This window comes from Leptonotus elevatus, chromosome 18, assembly GCF_054856555.1.
Source record: "Leptonotus elevatus isolate MCC_2025b chromosome 18, RoL_Lele_1.0, whole genome shotgun sequence".
NCBI classification, from domain to species: domain Eukaryota; kingdom Metazoa; phylum Chordata; class Actinopteri; order Syngnathiformes; family Syngnathidae; genus Leptonotus; species Leptonotus elevatus.
Window position 1 is genome coordinate 11,957,835 of NC_141256.1, and position 26,604 is coordinate 11,984,438.

At 40.0% G+C, this 26,604-nt stretch overlaps 1 protein-coding gene across 4 annotated transcripts; it reads left to right on the forward strand.

Annotated features, from left to right (window-relative positions):
* The first annotated feature begins 107 nt into the window (after positions 1 to 107).
* Positions 108 to 24,645, forward strand: ppp2r5cb (protein phosphatase 2, regulatory subunit B', gamma b). 4 transcript variants are annotated; one of them, XR_015090901.1, is made up of 17 exons: positions 108 to 236; positions 638 to 700; positions 3,023 to 3,188; positions 15,680 to 15,879; positions 17,355 to 17,465; positions 18,236 to 18,328; positions 18,405 to 18,535; positions 18,634 to 18,693; positions 18,774 to 18,882; positions 18,969 to 19,022; positions 20,290 to 20,460; positions 20,561 to 20,688; positions 20,762 to 20,863; positions 22,129 to 22,201; positions 22,320 to 22,436; positions 23,074 to 23,505; positions 23,599 to 24,645. XR_015090901.1 is itself a non-coding variant. In XM_086061440.1 (16 exons), exons 1-16 carry the CDS (start codon positions 210 to 212, stop codon positions 23,206 to 23,208), a joined length of 1,740 nt encoding a protein of 579 aa, XP_085917566.1. In that variant the 5' UTR covers positions 108 to 209; the 3' UTR covers positions 23,209 to 24,645. The 4 variants fall into 4 exon arrangements, 3 of the variants coding, with proteins under 3 accessions (XP_085917566.1, XP_085917567.1, XP_085917568.1); XM_086061440.1 differs by having other exon boundaries at positions 23,074 to 24,645; XM_086061441.1 differs by having other exon boundaries at positions 3,026 to 3,188; positions 23,074 to 24,645.
* The last annotated feature ends 1,959 nt before the right edge of the window (positions 24,646 to 26,604 follow it).

Below are 26,604 nucleotides of genomic sequence, written 5' to 3' on the forward strand. Positions count from 1 at the left end.
ATATCGGCCAGCTGGGGGCGCTTTTCTCCTTCCGCAATTGATATGACGTCATTTGTTGCGTGTGTGGGTCAACTGACTACCGGGAACCAATCGGATGCTGAGGACAGGATGAACCGCCTCACACTGTGCGACTGGCAGCAGGCAGAGAGTTGCTGTGGTTTCGCCAGTGGACGATTCGAGAGGGGAGAAAGGGCAGCGACGTTTATACAATGCCGAATAAAACGAAAAAAGACAAGGTGAGTTGCGGGGAACTCGTGCCGGCTTACCTTTAGGACCATTTTCACTACTTTAGGCTCGTGGGCGCGCCTTGAATGAAAGAGTAAAAACCGCCTTAGCAGAGGATATGAAGTATCAGTGCACCACCCCCTACCCACCACTCCTCATAATTGCTAAACCAACTATCTATCCGCAATCCTTGCGAATAGGTTACGCTGCCCTAGTTAACCGAAACACCCGTTTCCATCTACTCGCATGCCCCTGATCTGTGCAAAAGTGATTTTAATCGTATTTTCCCTCTCTCGGCGCCCAGAGGGTGAAATGCATGGCAAACATGCTAGTGGGGCTATTTTTATTTTTGTGTGTGGATTGTTTATGTATTTTTGTTTTCTAAATTGAGAGCTAGTTTTCTTTCTTTCAGGATTCGTCTAAATCTGGCAAAGTGAGCAAGAGTGGAGGAGGGCAGGAGAATTCACAACATGAGGTAGGGCTAGCTCTCTAAGCTAATTCGGGGGGGACATAAAATAAGGATATTTTAGCAAAGATGCAATTTGTGTTTTGTGAGTGTGTTACATGGTGGGGCCAATATTCCGGGATTTCACAGTTGTGGGGCCCACCGTCCTTGTGGGGCCATTTTGCTGGCCCCCACAAGTTTAGACCTAATTTTGAGGGTCAATACTTAGTTTTATAGTTATGGTTGAGGTTAGGGTAAGGAATGGGGTTAGGCAATAATTTTTTATGGTTGGGGTTAGGGGAAGGGGCTAGGAAATGCATTGTGTTAATGAGATGGCCCCCACAAATATAGTAAAACAAACGTGTGTGTGTGTGTGTGTGTTATAAACCCCATCCAATCCTTTAGGGGCAGCGGAAGTAAGGATTGAGCATAATAATATAATAATACACTATTGTGCTATATGACTTGCTTGTGCTTTTTAATAAGGAATAATAGCACACTGTGACATTGTACTTCATTAAAACATACAGTAACGCCATCATTAAATAGAATGTCAAGAATTCAATAGTTTGTGCATCATCATTTATTACCGCAATTATATTCATAGTTCTGCTCCTCCTGGTGTTCTTGCCTTGGCCCCCAGGAGGCAGTACGTGCAATACTTTACAGTTCTACAGACAAAACCAAAGAACAAGAATTCTTCTATTACTTTAAGTGACTCAGTAAGATGCTGTAATTTCAGGCTGTGGCTGAATGTGCACACTACTCCGCATTTGACAGAAATAATGAATTAGTTTTAATTTAAAATATGTAAAACAAAGGAAATAAAATAAAATTTAAAAACATTTTTATTCACAATAAAAAGTGTTTGGGGACATTCGGACACAGCCTCAGTTATTTGCTTCTAGAACTGTTAGCATGTGAATAGCGTTTTGCATTTGTTAGCATAAAGCTAAGCAGGCTTTTTTTTTTATACGGCAAAGGTTTGTTGTTTTACTTACGCAACGTGTAATTATCATAGTTTTATGCTTAGTGTGACATTAAAACTTCAACTCCGAGTGGCAATAAAAACTTTATTTGAGGAACAGTTCAATATTTGCCAAACTACTGCTTATTGTGCAATGAGTTGAACGGAGTTCAGTTGCCACCATACAGAGCTCGTGAGTCGTATCTCAAGTTTGCGCTCACAAGTCCAAAACAAACAAAAAAAATCTGCGGAGTGACATCTTGTATCTTGAAACATTAAACACACCTTACAATACATTAAACTGCCTATTCACAAGCACACCTGCTCGTTAACTCATTTACTTGGATTCGTTTTTCGCAGAACATACTTACTTTTAAAACGCAAACCTAAGCTATTAAAACGTAGCTATTCACGCCAATCAGCTCGTGTTTGTACGCCCTGCTTCTTTTAGGTCGTCACGTTAGTAGATGAGGAGCTAGCGATGTCCACACTAGCTGATGGTTGACTCGATGGCGAACAGTAGCACGATGTAAGATTACATTAGAGGTCCGAGGCTCCTCACTAACATGCACGAGATGTGCGTTGTAAACATTGTTAGCCACAGATGCTACTTTGGTAGCATCACTCATTCAAAATGAAGTGATTTGATTTGTTAAAAAAAAAAGAGCTAATCAGCTAGCTGCTTAACGGAGCAGTGGAGGTAGACACTCGCTGTGCTGAATTCTCATAAATATGCTTCATTGCTGAGTAATCGTGCAGCTTCCCTGGCCTATCTCCCTCCCCCCTCGAAAAAGACGTACAATCTACAAGCAGTTTCATTTTTCTTGGTCTCATGACACAGCAGCATAACTTAACGGGACATACTGTGCTTGTGGTCCCGCGGCCAACGATGCGATCTTCAGTGAACGCGATGGATCCCCCCACGTGACTGTGCGAATGACACACACTTTCACAGCTGCGTGTTGCTAAAGTCAGCTAGGTGGGGGTACACCGGGGTCGCGGTGAAGGTGCGGGGGTTCAAGGCTGTGAGAAACCTGCCACATCTGTCTGCCGGCACACAGCTGGCCTGGACAGATTTGTGGATAAGAATGTTTATCGCTTATTTTCTACTTGAGGGTGCTCCGTCTTGGAGAAAGAAGAAACGTGTATTTTTAAACCTCCTGTTATGTAAATTGGAGGTGGAACGCATGTCACACATCCAGGCTTTTTGTTTGTTTGCTAAAATGGGGTGGAATATGCTGTGTATGACCTAGAGGAAATATTTCGGGAATAAGTGTATACTATTTTTACGAGAAAAAAAAAGACATTTGATAAAGTTGACATCTGCCAGGTCAAACTATTTGATATACCATAATAGAGTAATATTTTTATTTTGTCCCTCTCAGCAGGGCTCCAACAGGAAGACCAGCAACAGCGTCCCGCCGACCACCCAGCTGCTCAAGGGCAAGCAACCGGGCTCCCAGACGCCCGTCAAGAAAGACAAGCGGCAGAGTTCTTCTTGCTTTAGCTTGAGCAACAACCGGGAGCTGCAGAAGCTGCCCGCCTTCAAAGGTATTTTGATGTTTGGAACCAACTCCCAAATCTAAAGCCATAAATCACCCGGAAGCTTTACATAACGAGGGATTTTCCTTGAATGATGCAATCAAACGGCTCGACCTTAAATTGTGCTTTAATCTTCACCACTGTCTACTACGTTTAAATTGCAGCGCATAACAAAGATGTTAAAATCCCCGAAATCTCGTTACAGAGATGTACAGCGGGACTTTCGCTCAAACATCCGAGTCACCCTCATTTTCATATTGAGCTGATGACACACGGAAACAAACACGGGGGGTTGGTGGAGGGGTTGGAACATACACGGCATTGACTTTGCGCTGGATTTATTCCAAGCGTCTATATTTAGTGGTAATCCAGATAAAGCTTTAATTCCGCAGGCCCTCGTGTTGCGCAATGTTAGCCGGCGAAGGAGATAAGCGACGTTTTTCAGACGTGCCGCTGTCCCTTGGTTCCTCATACCGGTTGGAAGAAAGTTTCGTGTATCCTCATAGTGTGGCCATGTCAGTCCCAGGCGTTTATTAGGGAGGAAGCTGTTAGTCATATAAACACATTTGCATATTACTTAATGCCGTGACAGACAGAATACATCCACTCAAACTTTCTGTGTAACGCCGTCCTAAGTGCTAATATAGCAGCGCTATATAACTTTAGTGTTTACAGATGCCACATATACCAAACAACATAACTTCTATGTTCCCTCATAATAATTGTCACTTCCATGTGTAAGGTGTTTAATCAGGGCGAGGTGTTTATTTATGTTTTTTTTTTTTTTACTTTACTAAATGTCACACTTCAATCAAACTGCAAGTGTGTGTGTTGGATGTGTGTTGTGGTAAGATGTGGTTGATAAAATTGACCACTTGAAAAAAACTTTTTTTTATAAGAAGTGTCTATTTGAGGTGCGGTGTTTATTTATTCTATTGGACGACTCATTATGCGATTAATTGGGGCAAGTTGCAATGTAGAGAAGGATTTTAGCTGTCGAAAGGTAATTTAAATTTTACTGAACACCATGTCCCGTGTAAACAAAAATCTTCTCCCAAAAGTCCTCACATGGCAGCAATTACTCTTACATGTCCACTTATCAGCTTTACAGATGCCTCATCTGCCCTTTCCGCTGTTTGAATTGTGGTAACGAGGTCTGATTCAACACATCAGTCATGGTAAAGGAAAAAAAAGGAGGCATCTATTTTGCGATTTAGCATTTATTTATGCATCTAGCATTTAATTTGGACACGTTGGTCTAGGAGAGTGGAGAGAATTCACAACACCGACGGCTATTCATTTATGTTTTTAAAAAGGATATAATTGACAGTGGCAACAGCACTGCAAACGATACAATGACTTTATGGAATGTAACGCAATAAACGATTGCTTATCAATGTGGGAGAGAGAGCAGTCGTTCTCACGCTCTTTAATCTGACATAATGCAACAGTCAATATGTAAAACTACACGGAGGCAGTTTTTCCTCTGACCTTCCCCATCGGGACCATACATTCTAATGAGTTTGTAACTGCAGCTGTTGCCTGGCAACGTGTCAAGAAGCAGCACTGTTATTGTTACTTACTGTTGGCTTTTTGCACGGTTCGAGCACATAGTTTACTTTGGAAAAGCTCTCGCAGCACACCGCCAAACAAATGTAATAATAAATAATTATGATCTTGTGACTCACAAATTGATTTACTTTGTGTAAAATCTAGTTTTGTTTATTTGAACTAGGGGTGTCAAAATGAGTATTTTGAGTTAATTTAAAGTTCCTTTAACGCGTCACCACTCATTTTTTTTAACGCACGATTAATGACAGCCCCTTACTTGGAAAGGCTGTACATTTGGGGAATTCCAGTCGCAACGCAGCAGACACATTCACGTAAAAAATTAGCAGTAATAAATTAAATAATAATGCATATATTTGTGGAAACTGGGGTCAAGTTGTATTTTACAATTTTAAAAAAGTGCAGAATTTCACAAATTACTTCATATTAGAGTTTAGATAGCTCTTAATATGAAAATAAAAATGCACTGAGCTGTCACCAATGTCTTACAAATGCAATTATGCCATCTAGTGGCAGACAAATGACTTCAACACAAGTCAACAAATCAATATCACACTCGTTTTTTACAGTACAGTACATCTTTTTAATTTTAACTCAATTTTATGAATTATTATGAAATTGCTGTATCAATGATTAAACTATGCAACCATATTTCTATTAGTTCATAGATATAAAATTTGCCATTAATCGTGAGTTAACTATTGAAATATTATGACAAAAAATCGCCTGACACTCCTAATTTGAACATAAAGGTATTGTTATTGTTATTGCACAGGGTAATTTTGCCAAATGGTGGAAGAGCTGTAGCAAATAAATAATTTTCTGACTGATTAAGTTGAACAAGATAATTATGGAGGACCCAAAATTTTTTTTTTTATATATATATATATATATATATATATATATATATATATATAAATAAATATATGTTGTTGTTTTTATTTCCATTTATTTTATTTTGTTTTTAGTTTTTGAATTATATTATTTATATCCATTTTTATTTTCACTGTTTTATTTATTTATTTATTTATGTATGTATGTATTTATTTATTTATAATTTTGGCAATTTTGGTCCTCCATAGATAATTTCCCACAGAAGGCTCAAGGCAGCCTCTGTGGTTTTCTGTAATCATTTGAATCTACACTTCTTCTTTTTTTTAATGAATTCCAATCAATCCGGCATCATTAACTTTTAAAGCTGAATTTATCCTTGTGCTGAAGTCGATGTACTCAGTGTGGCCATTTTATTGCCAACAGCAGACTTTTCTCTGACATGAACGCACACACAAATCACTAGCATACACAGTATATATAAATGCAATTACATAATGCCGGTTAGCTATTACCAAGCTGCTGTGTCAAGTTGACTCATTTCCGATAAAGGCCCCTCACTTCCCACATCCCGCTGAGCGTTCCGTGCAACATTATCCCACGGCGGCCGGCTGGATGTTATTGCGCCGTCCTGCCCTAACAGGCTCCTCGCTTGACCTGTTTTCATTCCGTGCATGTACGCCGCCTCCCGACGGAAACGCATGTCAGACAGCCTGTCCCGCGGTGCGCTTGCTTCGACTCCCTTGCTACGTCGGCGGCGGGTACTTAAACCGCATGCTCACCTCCCATGAAAACCCAATTGTCACCCAGATTAGCGCACTACTGCTGCCATATTGATATTTTCAAAAGTAGACATATTGTAAAGTGGATAGGGTGTGAGCTGACCAGATAAAGAGGCCGCGTCGTCAACAGTTGTCGCCTCTGCGTGTGTGTGCGTGTGTGTTCCCTTTTAAAAACAGGCGCTCTCCTAGCAGGGTGTTATCGATGCCATCTGATGGCCAGTTGTTGTTGTTCCCAAATGGAAACAACAATGCTTTGACACCATATAATGCAAAACAAGAGCAGTATCAAGAATTAGACGAATCACAAAGGTAATAACGTTCTATTTTGATTGACATTCATTTAACGTGGGGGCACGAGAGAGAACATTTCCATTAATTATTGTATTTTGTATATACACATTTTTTAATTTATTTTCCCTTTTAGTGAAAGTGGATATTGGCTCCAAACATCCGTTTTTGGCCTCCTTGTCTACTAATAATCAGTATTGGCCATGGAAAAACAACAACATATCTTGAGTTAAAATCAATTTATGTACATAATGTGCTCTTCAGGGAATTGCTATGCTCAATACTGTATTGTATTGAGCAGCCTCTTAACGAGCGCCTATTCTGATCCTGTGGTCATCCCATTTGATTTGCTACCACTAATACTACTCTGTGGTTGCCTCTGAAAAAAAGCAAAACACACGTGAATGACGTGATGATAATGATGGTTTGAAGTGTCATTGCCGCGTCCTTGCAGAAAAAAAAGAAGAAGACTTTTTCGGTGTTCGATCTCTGCTCTGGAATTAATGTTGACGAAACAAAAGTCACATTAGGGTGAAATTGTTGCCCAGTCGGGCTATAGGGAGTAAATGCGATTAGCCACACAGGCTCACATGGCAAGCAATTATTTTTTTCTCCTGGGAAGATGCTGAAGGGGGGGCAAAATGACACTGGGCTTCTGTTTTGAGAGCTCTTGCTCACAGCGTGTCAGTGGGTGTCTCTCTGCAAATAGACTCTGTCGCCTTGAGCGCTTGCAACAATGGGCCGTGACACTCTGATATAGAGGGAGGGCGGGTAAGATCGGTAGACCCCCACCCCCGCCCCCCGCCCCCCTCCTTTTTTTATTTTTTATATGAAGCGCTCAGCTGAGTTGTACCGCAGACAGTACATTTAGAGAAGCTCTGCTGCGTCCTCACGTTATCGGAGCCCGAAGTGGTCCCATGACCGCGTAACATAAGAAAGAGCCCTTTATGCGAGTCGACAGAGACCTTCCGGCCCGATGAAACAACTTTCTGTGGTGCTGTTGTTTTTGTTGACACAGCTTGTTTCTTATTATTGAAAAGGAACTAATTATGGAAATTGTGATTGGCATGTTTATATCACAGTTGAGAGGTTCTAGATTGTAATCTTGACTCAAGCCCTCTTGGGGTTTGTCACCCCCCCCCCCCCCCCTAAATATTGAAGACACTAATTTGTGAATGAATGCGCATTTGAATGTTTTTTTTTTGTCTTTGCTATGCTATCCTGCTATTGGCTGGTGACCAGTTCAGGGTATACGCGTTTTAGACAATAGATAGTTGTTACTGAAAATTAACTTTTTAATATAATTTTGTAGTTGGGTTTTGGGAGTTTTGGCCCACCCCATCAATTGCGAAATTAAAGAACCAATTTGGGGTGTCCCAGTCACACTTTTTCCAAGTTCGAATCTAAGTCAATTGATTTTGAGCATCTGCTGATACTAAATCCTGATCCAATACTTGTGCAATGGGTCATGCAAAAGAACGAGCACATACAAATTGTCTCAATTGTCTTGTGGTATTCGAAAAAAGGTATCGTAACATGAAACACCTTTATATAGCTTTAGTGTAGTGCAGCAGTGGTTCAAACTAGCGATAGACCGATATGTTTTTTTCAGGGCCGATACAGGTTATTAGTAGTCAAGGGCGCCGATAACTGTTATTTGGAGCCGATATTAATTTTCACTAAAAGGGAAAATATTGGCATAAAAAAAATACAAACTCCAACTCTTACATTTTTTGAATTTTTAATAAAAATATGGCTTTTAGGGTTTGTAAAATATTGGAGTAAAAAAAAAAAAATCTTATTCAATCTTTGTTTTAAAAATCTAGCGAAAAATTCAGGGATCTCCCAGGGGCAGGAGCATGTCTTCAAGAGTCAAATAAAAATTTAAGTACATAGCTACCTGTTGTTGTTTAACAGTAAATAAAGTTTTCCAAAATTTCTAAATATCTGAATTCTGAAGTATTAGAATTTTATTTTCATTTCAAACAAAAAAAGAAGGTGCAGAGAGTTCCAAGGATCAACAGTATCTCTGAAAATGTAAATAATTATATCCCTGAAGTTAACACTTTTTTTTTAAATGGATATATTATCGGCTGTATGATTCTTCAAAATGGCCGATATTTGTCAAAATGCTGATAATCGGTCTATCCCTGTTGTCCAAACTGCGGCCTGTGACTTATCATTGGGGTATTTTGACACAAAACATCTCATATATTAGGACACCTTTAAATTGTTTAACAAATATTGTGCATCATATTTCCCCAATTTAAAACTAACAATTCGATCAAAAACAATTCCTCTTCTGCTTTGGCTGTATTTGTCAATTTGGTGTTTTTTTTTGCTGCCTGGCTTGCGTGCGCTTGCATCCTGTGCGGCTGATGCTTCCTGCCTTCCTGTTTCTGTCACATACACCTGGGCACCTGCTGGGGCTCAGAGACAGCCATCTGTCATGTGCATGCACAGCAGAAGACCAGAAATAGTGTTCGTATGACAAGCGGTGTCACCCGAAAGCAGACGGCAGACTTGGTGCTCTCTTTAGTTTGTCGACTTTGGAATTTGACAGCAATTAGCATGAGAGCCTTATGCATGGATGTTAGCGGGTTTGCACAAAAGCTACTAAACAACACAACATGCAAATAAACCATTGTGTTTTGAAAAAACTTAGTTGCTCCCAAAAACGTACAAAAACTTTCTATATTAAACAATGTCATGCCCCCCCCCCCCAATTTTTTTTTATTATGTTTTTTTATGCTACAGCAGTGTCTCTCAACCGCAGTCCTCGAGTACCCCAGCTAGCCTGTTTTCCATGTCTCCAACAGCCAGCACAGGTGTTTCAAACGATCAGCTAATCAGCAAGCTCTGCATGAAGCCTGATAACGATCCTCAGCTGTGTTGGCTGAAGGAGACATGGAAAACAGGCTGGATAGGGGATACTCAAGGACCGGGGTTGAGAACCACTGTGATGGACCATACAGAAGGCTTTGATGCAGCCTCTGACCTTAATAGGTCATTTAAAGCAATGGTAGTAATTACCCAAAAAAATGGCCAGCAGGTGGCAGCAAAGTAGATCAACTAGGGCCATGTTGCAAAAAAGCTCTTTTCCCCAGTGTTTTAAACAGATTTATAAATAATGATGAAACTTAGCTATATTCTAATGCTAATTGCTGCAAAACAGAAACAGATAGAAATATACTTTTTTTTTTTCTGATGAAAGAAGAGACTGTAATCTTTCTTTTAGTAGGTTCCATGTTTTTATATCAATAGAACACAGTATTCTGCAGGCCTTGCAAAATCAGTCAAAATCCAGTAAAACAGCCGGGAGCGAAGGGGGTTGCTTCAGTGAAAATGGCTGGGAGTGAATGAGTTAAGGATAGACCAGCCAACACTTTGACGAATATCGGTATCGGCCTTTTTTAAAAATCTGACGACCGATAAAAGGTCAATCTAAAACCATTTTAAACTCAGGGAACTTATTTATTAAATTTTTCAGTTGACTTTATAAGGCCATGCTGCTGACCCTGGGAACCTTTTGTTTTTGGTTGACGTTAAAACAAAACATTGGAAAGTTTAAGATTTCAGGTATTTTAAAATGTTGGTATTGTCTAAGATAAAAATAAAAAAAAACTTCTACATTTTGTAAATTTTACAATAAAGATGCTTTAAGACATTACAGCAAAGTAAAGATTGCCATTTGTATTTGCGTTTTTTTTTTATGCCAACCCCCCCAATGTCAGGTATCTTCCTTGGTGGAGGTCTGCTCTCTCCTGATTGTCATTCTGGTTTTAATTTGGGTGATTTTTTTGGGTGCCAGTTTTCTATTTTGCATTGGAAAAAGAAATTGTGTCGCCACCCGTCCTCTAATCACTGCTTCAGCGTCGCCACTTCCCTCCTCGCTCCCCCAAAGAAGCCCTCCCCTCATGTTTATGTATCCCCACAGCCAGCCCACGTGAACGCTGCCGTCCAATCGGGGCGCCCGCACGCAGGGGGTGGAGGGTGTTGATGACATCACGGCGCTAGCCGCTTCCCTCCAGCTGCAGGGGAGCTTCATTTTCTGCCCAGAGCATTTGTACTAAAATGGAGGCCGTCTCCTCACCTTGTTAGCGTCGGGCCTCCCTCCCTCTGCTTTCCCGCCGCACCTCACTCATGCACTCGACATGCGCTAGAGAGGCCAGCGGGATGGTTGCGGACGTGCCGGGCTGCAACGGGCCTCGCCGGTTTGTGGCCCTCTTGCATTTTAGAGGTGAGAGCAGGAAATGCACCTAAGTGGCATTTGTGTGTGATGTGCCTTTGTTGCAAGTGGTGTAGTTGCCAGGTGACTTTTTTGGGGAAGTTGCTCCAAGTTGGTTGCTGCTGCTGATAGCAGAGCTTAAACCCAAGTGAGGAAGCAAAAGTGTACGGAGTGCTGTTTGGAGTCTCCCATCCCCCCACCAGGACTCAGGATGTCAGAGGAAGTGAAGTCAACGCTTGTCATCTCTGGCTTGTGCTTTTTATTTGTATTTTTATGAACTCGTCTCGCTAAAATAAGTACCTTATTTTCTCGCAGTTATTTTCTGCGGAAACAGTCGACTTATGACCTAGTTAAGGGTTTCCTGCGCACGCTTATGTGAGAAAAGGTTAGTCGTTCCATCCGTCTCCTAATATTTCAAGCTCGCAGAAACCTAAGTGCTGTTGTGCAACAGGAGCTGGCCGACCTCTCGACACCTGCCTTGACGAGATGTTGCGCTCTCGTAGGATAAAGACTGAATATGCAACCGTTTTTGAGTGATAACAAGGTTGCCAAGCATGCTTTGTTTGTTTTTTACAAGAAGACAGAATAAACTTGACATCTCCTAAGCAAGGTTATTTTAGTTAACTAAAAGTAACGAAATAACAAAAATGTAAATAAAATAATCATTAACGAAAAAATAAATACATTTCAGTTTAACTTATTCACTTCCAGCCATTTTCACTGACGCAACCCCCCTTCGCTCCTGGCTGTTTTACTGGATTTTGACTGATTTTGCAAGGTCCACAGAACATTCTGCTCTATTGCAATAAAAACATGGAACCTACCAAAACAACGATTAGAGTCTCTTCTTTCATCAGGAAAAAGGTATATTTCTATCTGTTTCCGTTGTGCAGCAATTAGCAATAGAATATAGCTAAGTTTAATCATTATTCACAAATCTGTTTAAAACTGTGGGGGAAACAGCTTTTTGCAACATGGCCCTGGTTGATCTCTTATACTCTGCTGCCATCTGCTGGCCGTTTTTGTAATAACTACCATTGCTTCAAGCGTTCTCTTTAGTTCAGAGGCTGCAGCAATGCCTTCTGTATGCTCTAACGTAAAAAATAAAAATAAAACATTAAAAAAAGGTATACATCCATTTTTTGGGACCATGGTAATATTTAAAATAGAACGTATTTATACGTTTTTGGGAGCAAATGAGTTAAAACACAAAAACTAGCTGAAACTACATTTTACATTTACAAAGCTAGCTAAAACTAAGTATATTTATTTCGATATTAACCGGAATAAGGATCTTTGAAAGTATGTCGCACAGACATCATCTAGCAGCAGCCAATAGAAAAGCACCTTCAGATGACGTCGTTTCTTGGTAGGTGACAATTTTGCATGCTTGACTTTTGGCTCCAATGTCTCGCCTTGCCTGCTTTTTCATTTCACTCCGCCAAAATGCAACGCTAGGAAAGAAGTGTGTTGCTTTTTTTCATTTGACCAAGGTGTTACATGGTGTTATTAGTTGAAACCTAATACTAAAACTAAGCATTTTTGAAATGACTAAAATTTATAAAAACTAACAGAGCTACCCTGAAAACTAATGAAAACTACTGTAACTAAATTTAAAAAACAAAACTCAAAACCTGCTCCCAAGACAATACATTAACTCAGGAGCAATGAACGGCGCCCTCGCACTGCTTTTTTTTTTTTTTCACACAGAGTCATCAACATCTGCCTGTCTGCTTGATTTGGTGAATTATGATATCCCAAAGTTTGACATGACAGGAAGTGCCTTGTGTGCAAACTCTAGAATGAGAATCATCCTAATTTGTCATGTACACAACACGTACATGAAATTTGATCTCTGCATTTGACCCATCACACTAATGGACACGGCGCTAATGGCGCATACTGGAAACAGGGGGCTACTTCTGCTTACTTATGCTCAAGATACCACCGCCTTTTGTCCAGGTGATTGTCTTGAAATGGGGTCACCACAGGGGTATTTGACGATTCTAGCCACATGACCACAGCTGCCATCTAGTACACGCAATCTCTAGTTCATTCAAATGCTTTATAAACATGGGAGCGCATAAGTGGTGCGAAAGTGCGCTGAAAGTTCACTGTGAATTCAAACAAATTTTTTGTCATGAAATTAGAAGCAGCACATCCATTTCCTTTTGTGAGTTCCAGCACCCTCTGGTGGTTAATTTATTAGTGCAGTTTAATTTTAATTAGGCATGTTTTGCCCACCTACGTTTAAGACCCATGCTAATCGCCAGATGGAGGGAAACCTAATATAATTTCAATTCCTCCACAAATTGACTTTATTCACAATGTGTGTGTGCATTAGCAAGTAAGCGCCTCAATATTTAATGTTATTAGTGATTGAAGATCGTTTATGTGCATCAAGGTTGATGTTACTATCTCTATATCATGACTTCAGCTAACTAGTAGGAGTGTGCCCAAAAATGTATTCGAATAAAAATCGCGATTCTCATTTTGTACGATTCAGAATCGATTTTAAATGTCCCAAAATCGATTTTATTTAAATTATTTTATACCGTCTTGCCTTTGTCTGTGTGCGCCTTTTATTTGGAGCGCTGTTCATGTTGTACCCGGTTTGGCCACTGAGGGGCAGTGTGGTTCCACGCGGTCTAATACACTGTTAAGTTGTAGCCACATTAGAGAGTAGAAGGAAAAGGTCACGATCAAGTTATTCAAGTTTTTTTTTTTCCAGCGTGAAGCCGTTCTTTTAAGTGATAAAAGTGCCGCGTGTAGCGCGCTAATTAGCATTAGCGAATCAGACTGGAATAGATTATTACAATTCGTTGCACATCTATAGAGTGAAGCAAAATCATTGTCAATCAAATCATTTTGAATCAAAAATCGTTCTTAATCCAAAATCGCAGGGCCCAAAAATCGGAATCGAAACGTGAGACATTCAAAGATTAAAAATAAAATGACTGGCCACAGTTATTTTGGGGGGTTTCTGCTGTTACGTACAAAACCACAATATTGTAGTTTATTTTTTATTTTTTAAATACAATGTTTTTATACAATTTCGTGAGCGTTTATTTATATCGCCAACCTCCCCACCATATCGTGATAATATCGTATGACTTTTGGATATCGTCACATCCCCAGTTATTAGTGCCTCCTGTGAAAGTTGCTTCTCTGCACTCGTACACTTAAAACTCACAAGAACAGAACCAGGTCAGTCACTCGCTGTTAACCAGTATCGTATCATTCAGCGTGAGCGGCGGCTGCTCGCATCTCGATTTGAACCCCCTTTGGTCCAAAGTCCTGCCTCGTCGTGACTAGACCCACGGTTGCCATGGTGACATCTGCAGGCCGGTTGTTAATGTAGCGGCGGCGGCCAGACGTCAAGTCCTGAAGTCGGTGCTGAGGGAGGTGCGGGGCGAAGGAGGTCAATTTAGTTGGACCTAACTGTACTTTTCGTTCGTCTCTGTCACATCATCGCGTGCGCACAAGCCACGGGAATGTGTTATCATTTCCAAATGAAAAGGCGTAGCGGCGCCATGCTGAGACAGGTGTGGCTCAGCAGCTTCATAATTAATCCATGCTAAATTATTGATTTAAGTTTTGATGTGTGCACCGCGCCTTTAAGCAGCAGTGAGGTTACTGATTAGGGTTGCGCATCGATTCTAATTTCCTCAATCGAGTTGATTTTGATTCACACGAGTTCAGTTTGATTCGATTTTGATTTTCTCTGATTCGATTCACTTCAATTTTCAATTTCAATTTTATTCGAGACTCAGGGTCCACTTTTTTAATCCGATATTGATTAATTATGGCTCGGGCTGGGCGATATATGGCCAAAAAATAAAATCCAGATTTTTTCATTTAGGACGATTACGATTTTAATGTATTTTAATCGAATAAACCCAACAAATATGTATTTAAAGGTTTCATCTATTCAAAAATAATTCCTGTACAAAAATGTTCAGACAACAATAATGTATACTAATTCTAAATTAGTTTTTAACATCAATTTAACATTCATAGCTTAAAGGCCACAATTGAGTAGTTGGTAGCTATTGTAAACCACCCATTCAGCATTCTGCCACATGTGCAAAATTACAACTCACAATAACATCTGGATATAACAGAACATAAGAACAACAGCTTTTAATAATCCAAAAGACAAAATTAGATTTCACGATTTTGCTCATTTTCAACGATTCGATTTTTAAAATGACGATGTATCAAATTAGTTCGATTTATTGCAGAGCCCTAATTATGGAACATCAATTCTTCTTAAATATCAAGGAAATTATCAAATTCCAAAAGCGTTAAATTCCAAATAAAATTTTGTGGAGACAGTAACTGGTTAAATGATTTAGTTTATTAATGAAAGTAACGTGTTTTACTGATACACAAACATTGACATCAGCAAGGATGAGATTTAAATATTTTCACAATTCTAGTTCAATAAATGAAAAAGATTGTGAATCGTCTTTAAAGTGCAAGTTTAAGTTTATTTCATGAATGTAAGAAAATATTTTTTAATTCATGTGAAAAGTAAATAAAACAGTGAAGAAAACCGTAATATACAAAAAAAAATTGTTCTTTAAAATTCCGTTATGAATTTATGGGAAAAAGAGATATAAAAATAACCGATTCATGGTTTTATGAATCGATATCAGGCTCAAAAATGAAAATCAATTCCATATCGATTATTCGATTTTTAAAATTATTTATAAGCCAGCCCTAGAAATCATTGGTGGCCTTGTATGAAATAAAACATGTTTCTCCTGTATTTAAAATTCTTCTCCACCATCATGCAGATGCTCCACCCACCGAGCAGGAGAAGCTCTTCATCCAGAAGCTGCGTCAGTGCTGCGTCCTCTTCGACTTTGTCTCGGACCCTCTGAGTGACCTAAAATGGAAAGAGGTGAAGCGGGCGGCGCTGAGCGAAATGGTGGAGTACATCACGCATAATCGGAACGTCATCACCGAGCCCATCTACCCTGAAGTCGTCCACATGGTCAGTAATCTCTTGTTTCATATCAGTTGATATTCATAACTATAGTTTTTTTTTGTACCCAATCAAAAGAAGTAAAAGTATTAAATGGGTTAAACTACAATAAAACACAACTATCAGAGAAAACATACAGTTCAAAATATCTTTTTTTTCATTTTCATGGAATGTACAATGTAGACTGTTGTGTACCTTGTCTAATGTTTACATCCACGCTCTCCTAGCAGTTATAAATGCGTACTTGCGGGTAATAAATATGCTACCCAAAGCAGTACTGTTAATATTAGTGATAAACCGATATGGTTTTTTTTCAAGACCGATACTGATATGATTAATAGTAGTCAAGGCGAGCAATAACCGATATTTCAAGCCGATATTCAATTACAGTAAAAGAGAAAATATTAGCGTAAAACCAAAAAAAAACGTTTTCTTTTCAGTTGAAATATATGTTTTTTTTAAATTACAGCTTTGTTAAAAAAATAAAATAACAAAAAATTTTAAAAATTGCAGGGAGCTTCCAGGGTCATCAGCATGTGTTAAGCTAAATTAAAAACTAATGGTTTCGTAAAAAAATTTTTTTTACTATAAATAAAGTTTTCCAAAATGTCAACATAATTTCTTAATTTATTTATTTATATATTTTTACTTTTTAAATATAAAAAGTGTAGGGAGTTTCCAGTGTCTGCATAATTTTTTAAAAAGTGGAATGTGAACGTAGCTAATTTGGGGTTTTCGTGAAAAAAGTTTCAAAAGATCTTCGCAGACAGTGAAAAGTTGTCGGAATATTTCCGAAATGTCTCTGGGACAAGTAAAAACTGTGAACATCTAACAAATCCTAATGAAAACCCTAAATTCGCCAGCATTCACTGCTCAGTGAAATACTAGTTTTATCGGCCTTCAGATTCATACAAAGGTCGATGCCGACATTTGTCAAAATCCCAAATATCGGCACCGATAATCAGCCCGGCCGATAATCGGTCTATCCCTAGTTGATACTCTCTTGGCCTTGCTGTGGTCAGCGTTGCTTCATTAGAAATGTGCCCGGCGGATGTGCTCTCGTGTTTGGCATTACCGGGATAACCGCCTTTGAAGTAAATCAAAGCGCAGCCTCAATGCTGCATGACATGCAGCTGCCGACCGAGGTGCAAATTTGCCCTCCCCGCGCCTCCTTTTTGTGTGGCTTCATTTGATCCATGCGGCAGAGTGAGCCAATCATCATGAAAACGTGCCCCCCCCCCCCCTCGCCCTCCACAATCAGGCTTTGAAACCCGCCGGCCACTTTCATCATCAAAGTATAGATTGACACACACTTTTGAGCCAAGCGTGACGTCGAGACTTCGTACGCCATGTAACGCGCACCTGAGTTTTGTGGCTGGCCTTTTGGACCTAAAGTGAAGCGTCATTTCCTAAAAAAAAAAAAAAAAGCTGTGTTTTCTATCTTTATGTGATGTGATGGAACTTTCCTCCCTGTTTGTCCTCAGTTTGCCGTAAATATGTTCAGGGCGTTGCCGCCGTCGTCCAACCCGACGGGCGCTGAATTCGACCCAGAGGAAGACGAGCCCACGCTCGAGGCGGCGTGGCCGCATCTTCAGGTGCGTTTATCAACAATGACCTCATTCACTCCCAGCCATTTCCACTGAAGCCAACCCCCTTCGCTCCTGACTATTTTATTGGAATATTGTGTTCTATTGCTATTGAAAGAAAGATTACCGGTATTCTTTTCTTTCATCAGGAAATACAAGTATAATTGTATCTGTTTGCTAAGTTTGATCAATATTCACATTCCTGGTGAAAACACTGGCAAAAAGATCTCTTATACTCTTCTGCCACCTGCTGACTACAATTTCTTTAAGCCACCTCTTAGTGTCAGAAGCTGCATCAAAGCCTTATTGTATACTTTTGCATCAAAAAACAAACATGAAAAAAAGGGTTGTCATCGGATATCCCTAATTTGTCAACATGGTGGGATATAATAACAGACATTTACAAAATGGAAGGCTTTTAACAGCATTTGTGAATCAGAGCCATGGTTGGTTTGAGAATTGTTGGGAAAAATGGTTACAGTACTATTAAAATATGTTGTTTTTCCTTTTTTTTCATTTTAGATGGGAATCTTTTTTTGGGGGAGATATTAATGATGACATGCATATTCTTGCATGTGTGAATTGTACCCATCTGTTAAAGTGTGAAAAGTTCTAAATAAAGAATTATAAAATTAAAAAACAAGCATGAAAAACATGTAAATACGTTTTTGGGAGTGAAGGACAAAAATAACAGATTTTACACGTTTTTGTGGTTTGAATGAGTTAATCCCGTTCGCCATTTGGCCACAGTGTTTTAATCCATTGTTTTCCTTCAACAGCTCGTCTACGAATTCTTTCTACGCTTCTTAGAGTCGACCGACTTTCAACCTAACATAGCCAAAAAATATATTGACCAGAAGTTTGTCATGCAGGTAAAGAACTCTCCTTTTCCGTTTTAGGCTTCTCTTTTTGTTTTGCTTTGTTAAATTTGTGTCACTCTGCATTCAGCTCCTAGAACTGTTTGACAGCGAAGACCCCAGGGAAAGAGATTTTTTAAAGACCACCCTGCATCGAATCTATGGCAAGTTCCTGGGTCTGCGAGCGTACATTAGGAAACACATTAATAACATATTTTATAGGTGAGTGTGCATGCAGTGTTTAATAACCAGTTACTTCAAATGCTGGTTCCGTTTTTTGTGTGTAATTTTTTTTTTTTTTTTTTTTTTTTTTTTTACAGTTTTATTTATGAGACTGAACATCATAACGGGATTGCTGAACTACTGGAAATATTAGGAAGGTAAGAAGGGAATTTGTTCATGGTTCAGAATGCAGTCCGGCACATTTGACTTCCCATAACCCTCTTTTTTAACCGTCCAGTATAATCAATGGATTTGCGTTACCCTTGAAAGAAGAACACAAGATATTTCTACTGAAAGTTCTGCTGCCGTTACACAAAGTGAAATCTTTGAGCGTTTACCACCCGCAGGTACCGTCTTTAATCTCAGGATGCGTCCATCAGAATCAAGAGTTTGTATACTAAGTATGTTGTGTTCTCTGTGTGCCGGTTTTTAGCTGGCCTACTGTGTGGTACAGTTCCTAGAGAAGGACAGCACACTCACAGAACCGGTGAGTTGTGATTCATTCTTGTAATGTTGTTAATGTTTACAGGATTTCCCCCCGTATGTCTGTGCAATTTCAGTAGCAGAACATAAAAAAGGTGTGTGTTGGGGGTTCCAGAGTGGACTCAGACGATTGTTGATTTACTTCTTACAAATCATTTTTAAGAATAATTTAAAAAAAAATACTCAATCCTATTTTTAGTTTAGTTTAGTTTTGACCCTTGCTGAAAGCAAAAAAAGAAATTTACAGTAATTTCTGGACTCTAAGCCGCTACTTTTTTCACTTGCATTCGACCCTGCGGCTAATACAAAGGTGCGGCTTATCCATCAGACCACAAGGAATCACAAGCATCACAACGAAAACTAAACAAAAATATTTTTCCTCAACACACATTTTTCACCAGACGAAAAGTTTTCGTTAATGAAATTAACACTAGCATGAGACATAGCCACCCCTTGAAAATAGGTTAATTTCAGCCTCTACTGTTATGCCAATGTCAAGTACAGCTGGTTGCCATAACGATGGAGACCGCCACCAAAGGGTGACTACACAGAAACCCCAAAATAATCTTAAAAAATCTGTGCCAACTGCAAAGCAAACAAGCTAAACAGGCACCTCTGCACTTTTTTAAGTGATTTGGTGCCCTAGGCGAACATGCAGATGACCCCCCCCCCCCCGCCCCCCCGGCAATATATAATTAAATAAATAAATACAATAAAGAACAGATTTCACAGACAACTACAAATAAAACAAAGTATGCCTTTACTATATATTTATTTACATTAAACCAGCACGCAATTCTTATCTTGTATACATTTATGTAGTTATGTGAAACTATGATTTATGCAAATTTATTTGCAGGTTTTCTGGACTGGACTATTTTAAAGCCAGCAAGCTTTGCCTCACTTTGATGCACAGAGTAGCATAGATGTAATGGTGGAGTAAACAAGTTACAAGCAAGCTAAGAAGCTAACCCTATTTACATGTTTGTTTTTATTCTCTACCCTGGGCCCGTTTTTCCTCCCCCTCCTCTTCCTATCGTCGCTTTCTTAATGCAGCACCTGACGGCTTGGACTTTTTCATTGTAAATGTTTTTGGGGATTAAAAAAACCTGCTTTTTATATATTTATTTTCTGCCCTGTAATTTGGCGCCCCCTCCACTAGATGGTGACCTTTTAGCCATTTATTGGTTAATGCTACACCCATAGAAAAGCCACAGTATGCCATAACTAATGTTTACCTGCTAACACGAAGACTCGCTTGCCCTGCACAGACTGTAATGGCTCTATTGAAGTACTGGCCGAAGACCCACAGCCCCAAAGAGGTGATGTTCCTCAACGAGCTGGAGGAGATCCTCGACGTCATCGAGCCGTCCGAGTTCGTCAAAGTCATGGAGCCGCTCTTCAGACAGCTGGCCAAATGCGTGTCCAGCCCGCACTTCCAGGTCAGGCGCTCCCTCGCTCGCTCGCTCGCTCGCTCACACGCACATACATACGCCAAGCACCGTGTGTTTTGACCGCCCCGCGTCACCTTGTTTGCGTCAGGTGGCCGAACGAGCGCTGTACTACTGGAACAACGAGTACATCATGAGCCTGATCAGCGACAATGCTGCCAAGATCCTGCCCATCATGTTTCCTGCGCTCTACCGCAACTCCAAGACTCACTGGAACAAGTCCGTTTCTCATTCCTCACCCAGTTTTAAAAGAGTAGCCCGTTAAATGTGACGACGTGTGCACTGCTTGCAGGACCATCCATGGCTTGATTTACAATGCACTCAAGCTTTTCATGGCGATGAACCAAAAGCTGTTTGATGACTGTACACAGCAGTTCAGGGCGGAGAAAAGCAAGTAAGAAATCAGCTGTTTTGTTTGTTTTTGTGTTTTAAAAGTGAAGTCAACCCCCATTAAAAAAAAAAAATTAAAAATAATATTGTCTATGTAGCCCCACTAGTCTAAATACGGTATTCTGGTTAATTAGCAAAATCGAGCCTTTTTTTTTTTCTTCTCAACATCAGAAGGCGGCCATTTTGCCACTTGCTGTCTTGTAAAAATGACATCACAGTTGCTTAGGTGTCAGGTAACAACCAATTACAGCTCAGCTTGAGAAAACAGGTGAGCCTGCGGTTGCTCGTTGCCTGAGCCCTGTGCAACTGTGATGTCATCTTCAGTCGACAGCAAGTGGCAAAATGGCCGTCCGCTGAGATGGATAAAAATGGCTTGATTTTGCTGCGTAGCTCGTATTCCACAAATGTAACATTAATCAGAATGTCATGTTTACACAAGTGAGGCCACATAGAACATATTATGGTCAAGAAATGTCTACGGTTGCTTTCCTCTTTAAATATGGATTTGAACATTCACTTTTGACATTGAAAAAAAAATAAGAATAAAAAATGTAGACCTACATCTAATTTGTAACCTGTGACGTGAATTTGTCTAAATTTAGATCATCGTCCATTTAATTATTTCTATATCTACTGTCCCACCTGCAATATTTGTCAGAGAGCAATGACACCAAAGCATGCTGAACCCTCCTGTTGTTTGGTTCTCATGACCCACAATAATGGAGCTTGGGTCGCTTTGACCCACGCTATGTTTAATTATCCAAAAGTGTTTTTAAAAAAATCCCAGTAAACACGTTTAAGGTTCATTCTAAACCCTTCTGTTGTTTGTTGTCATCGGGTCAATACCAGCTGTCTGTTAAATTTAAATAAAGAAAAGGTAATAAAAAGTATTGCTTTTGAACATAAGAAAATTTCCATAAATAAAATCAAGCAATATTAAAATAAAATATACTGTATTTTTAATTAAAATAAGAAAAAAACATGGTCATCTTATCAAAAATTTTCTTTAACATTTGGCAATTTGACCTACAACATTAAAGGAGGATAAAAGCATGCATTTGCCTCATTATGTCACATTTTGAGGTGCTCTTGAAGTGCAATTTCACAGTGAAATTGAGCATGTCTCTTAATGTTGGATTGAACATGCTCGGAATTGGCAAGAAAATGACACCAGCGGCTACAAGTCCATTATCACAGATGGTAGTGCATTGAAACGTTTACTCTCTGTTGTTATAGTTTCAGTGTTTGTGTTTTTGTGTTGCGCCACAGAGAAAAAGCCAAATGGAAGGAGCGAGAAGAAGCCTGGCTCAAAATTGAGAATCTCGCCAAATCCAACCCGCAGGTAGTCAACATTATCACACTGGGTCCAGGAATTGTAGTGTGTAAGGGCCTTTTTAAACAGCACTAGAAGTTTGACTACCAAAAAACAAAAAAAAGCTTTCTTGCTGTGTCTCTCACAGTTTCTGACTTGCACTGACCCGGTGAGCTCCGGTGGGCCAACAGACATGGAGACGGACGGGCCGATGCTAGATGACGTCGGTCTGCTGAAGAAAACAGTAGTTGAGGAGGCCACGCCGGTAAGGCGACATGTTTCTAATCAACCAGACTGAAACATGATTTGAATTTCACAAAAGGGTTCTTTCTGTCCAGGGTTATTATAGTTTTGGAATTTTCATTATAGTTCGGTTTTATTTTGTTTAGAGTTTTGTTTTTTTAAATGTAGTTAGTTTGAATTCGTTTTCAGGGTGTCTGTGTTAGTTTTTATTAGTTTTAGCTATTTCAAAAATACTTGGTTTTAGTTTAGTTTTAGTATTAGTTTTCGTTTAAAAAAAATTTTTTGTGTATTACTTGTGTGCAATATTTAATAAATACCATGGTAAAATGGAAAAAGCAATGCCCTTATTACATGGCATTGCGTTTTGGCTGAATGAAATGAAAAAGCAGGCAAGGCGAGCCATTGGAGCCAAAAGTTAAAGACGCAAAATTGGCACTTAGGAGCAACGTCATCTGAAAGTGCTTTTATATTGACTGCTGCTAGATGACGTCACTTCTGTGTGACACTCGCTGTCAAACGTCCGGTTTTATTAATTAATTAATATTAATTAATTCAATTCAAGTTTATTGATCAGACTCAGGTTTATATGACAAACACACAGAACATTATAAAAGAAGACAAATGAATAAAAGATAATCTTCTATCTTCCCTTTGTTCAGCTGCAGAAAGACCACCGACGAGAGCGGCCGCTGATGCGGAGGAAATCAGAACTGCCCAAGGACATTTCCACCGTCACAGCCCTGGAGCTGCACCGGAGAGCCGAAGAGATGTTGACCACGCACGACGGCCACTAACGGGCCACAAATACCGCCCCCCCGCCCCGTCTCTCAGCCCGGCCCAGCACAACGCATCCGTTCACGCCCCCATTCAGCCCAAAGCTGCACTGGACAAAGTGGCTCTGGGTAGTCACCCATCACCTCCTACCTTCGTCTTCGACCTTCCTCTTGGCTATTATTTCTGGGGTGCTGTGCTGCCCCCTTGTGGTCGTCTCACTCAGGTGTTCCGCGCTGTTGTCTTTCTCGATGTCATGTGCTTTTACAACACACACACAAAATAAAAACAGGATATATCCAGAAAATCTTCAAATGGAGGCAAGTTTTTAAAGTACAGTGTATAAGGAGATGTTTACGGCGACTTATCTCCCAAGTTCTCTAAGAATAAAAACTCTTTTATTTTATTTTTAGGAGAGACAGGTCGTTAAGCCTCAAATTCCTGAGAGACACCGCCACAATGGGACGGCAGAATCCACCTGATAGTCTTCGCTTCAATCCCTTCGCGACCCCTCACCCCCGCCTTCGCTCATAGTCCCAACCCCTCCCCCAGGTAGGGATGACACTGCTTCACACAGGAGGTATGTTTGTTTTTACTTTTTTTTTTTTTAGAAAGCGCACCTTTCTTTTTTCGCAGTGCCTTTTTAAGAAGGGGGATGTTTGATCAAGTAGAAATTTAAATGGGAAGTCCTCCAAAGCACACGCCTTGCTTAAAAGCCCCCTTCCCCCCAAACTCCCTGCCCCAAAAAGCGGGGGTCTCGTTAGAGGTGGGGGAGCCACTTGAACGAACGAAGCACTTCCTGATTACACTTGAACGTTAAAAACAAAAATCTCATAAAGAGATGTTGTCATGTCTCACCCATCGTCCATTTTGACAACCAACTTCTTGGTTTTGTCCCCACCATTCCTGCCCCTGAACTCGCCCACCCACCCACCAACACCCTTCACCATTAAGCTGAATGTGCGAACTGTAAATATGTCGCCCGTCATCAGTATTGTCTGGTTGCTGGATGCTGTCCTCTCTCTGGAAAAAGGCTTTAATAATGGCTCCATTTTGGAGGCTCTCCCGGTTCCACATAAGCTTTTTTTCTTGTCCTCACAGAATGAAGTGTCTTTTAAGTATATGTCTCCTTCTAAACGGCTTGTACATATGATGTTCTATTATTTTATGTTAAAAATAAATGTTTAGAGTTCATATTTTGTACAAAATACCCCCTCCACCTACCTACATGTACAGAATACAGAGAAAATAGTCAGATCGTTGCAAAACATTTAGAAGCCGTATAGATTTTTTTTAACTGTTTATTTTTGTCTCCCAACACGTGTTGAAATCCTACGTGCATAAGCTTTTTTTTTGTGTGTGCGTGTGCTTTTATCCAAATCTCCAGTGATGTATATCTATCTATATACAGCAAATAAAGAGAACATGTGAGTTTTATATTTTCATCTGAAGAAAAATCATCTGTAAGTCTATTGTTTTTTGTTTTGCTTCCAGGGTGACGTTAAACTATAAAAAAAGAAAAAAGAAAAAAAAAGAAAGAGGAAATTAATGTACTTTGCTGCCCCCTGCTGTACAGTATGCTCATAGATCCATAAAAAGTCAACCTGCCTTTCTACATTATAGTCACCACCCGATTCAATGGTAGGTACTTAAAGCTAAATCACCATTTATGCTTAGAAATTCACAAAACTGATTTACAGTAGATTCCCCACGTTGCTAGATTTCTACTTGGTAGCTTCCTGCTAACAAATTGCTACCTATCCCAGCTCTAATTAGGCTTTCTGGATGCACATGTTGCATCGTGTCTTCAGTAGCTAGCGTCATTTACCTGTTGCGTTATGTACTTGTTCTACTTGGTTGCAGTAAAATTTGCTAGCTTTACTTGTAAAGTTGAGTCTACTACCAGTACATCCAGCTATCTATAGGTACTTAGTGCTTTTAGTCATTAGCATTACAGTATGTTGCTAGCTCTAATTACACGTAGCGAACAAGCTAGCTTCTTTCACCTGTCTTTACATATCTCATTGTATCTGTCCACTTATTGCTACCTATCGAAGCTAGCTCTAGATACTGTACTTGCTACTTTTATTTTTATTTAGTTTGTACTAAATAAGCTCACTAATTCCACCGTGTCCTCAATGCTTTCAAGCTTGTTTTAAATTCCGCATGTGCTCTCGCGTTTCAGCTTTTTAACGACGAAGCAGGAAAATTGTGGTATAAGTCCCTTGACAGAACATTAATAATGAGCTCTAGACTAGATTGTCTTTGACACTGTTTCAAGGAGTTGCTATTTGCTGCCTGTCCTCAGCCATTCATAGTCTCTCGATTGGCTCCTCCAAGGTCGTTTGTGTTCTTCACGTTCCTTTCACGGACAACAAGGAGTGTTGGCGCCCGCCTGCTGCCTACGCTGGTACCCCTGCTGGGATCCGCAGGCGAACATGTGGAAATTTCCACTTTGGAGTCACCGCAGAGAGGGATAAGCAAATCAATTTTTCTCACACAGTCACCTTCAATTAGTATTTAGTCCAACGTACTTTGTTAAACGAGCAAAAAATGTTTCTACTTTTACTAATTGACTTGTCTGGAAGCCAGCCCATGACATTCTTAAATATCCCATCAGAAAACCGATTTTCTTGATTATCAACACATTGTTGCAAGAATTAACCAGGGAAATAATCTTCTGGGCAACGGGCATGGTACGTCATTGAGCGCCAAATATGCCAGTCTCCTGCATTCTCATCTTTTAACGTAAGGTCACTCGTGTTCATGGTTGGTGCCCACAGTCAAAGCACTAAACTTTAATAAATGTGGTGTGCTTTTGTTTTGATCAAGCTGCTCTCACAGCGTCTTTTGACTTGTGGTACACTATGCCCGTGTTAAACCCCCTCCGCTCCCCTTATCCCTCGTCCTAGCAACTAAAAAATAGCACGTCACGACCATAGATGTCAGACCCTATCGCTATGGAAACAAGGCTCCAAAAAAAAAAAGAAAGAACGTTTTTCAATGTTCATCTCCTGTGCATTCAGGTTTTAAAGAAAAAGCTTTCATATCAGTGTGTTACTTTACCTTGAATCATAACAAGTGATCAAGTGGTAGACTGGTAATGAGACTGTGACTCATCAGTCTACTTAAGCGGGCAACCTAATCAGTCTACCTGAAGATAATAGGCCTCCACTTGAAGATTCTTTCGATGGCCACTGTAATGGGGATGTTGTGCTCGAGGGTCTGCGCTCTGCACGTCTGTTGTTGTAACTTGCTTGCCAGACCAGTAGGTGCCAGTGTAACTTGTGAAAAAATACAGTATATATAATGGAATATCGTGTCATACTGTACATAAGAAAAACAGATACTTTTGAGGGGGGGGGGGTAATTCCACCCACTTCGCACGGCCTCGGAGCAGCACAGCGAGCACTCAGAAG

Excerpts from the sequence above, each read along its gene's own strand:
- ppp2r5cb (XM_086061440.1), top strand. The coding sequence starts at position 210 with ATGCCGAATAAAACGAAAAAAGACAAG. Across the intron at positions 237-637 it reads ATAAAACGAAAAAAGACAAG|GATTCGTCTAAATCTGGCAA; the intron begins GTGAGTTGCGGG and ends TCTTTCTTTCAG. Across the intron at positions 18,694-18,773 it reads CTACTGGAAATATTAGGAAG|TATAATCAATGGATTTGCGT; the intron begins GTAAGAAGGGAA and ends TTAACCGTCCAG.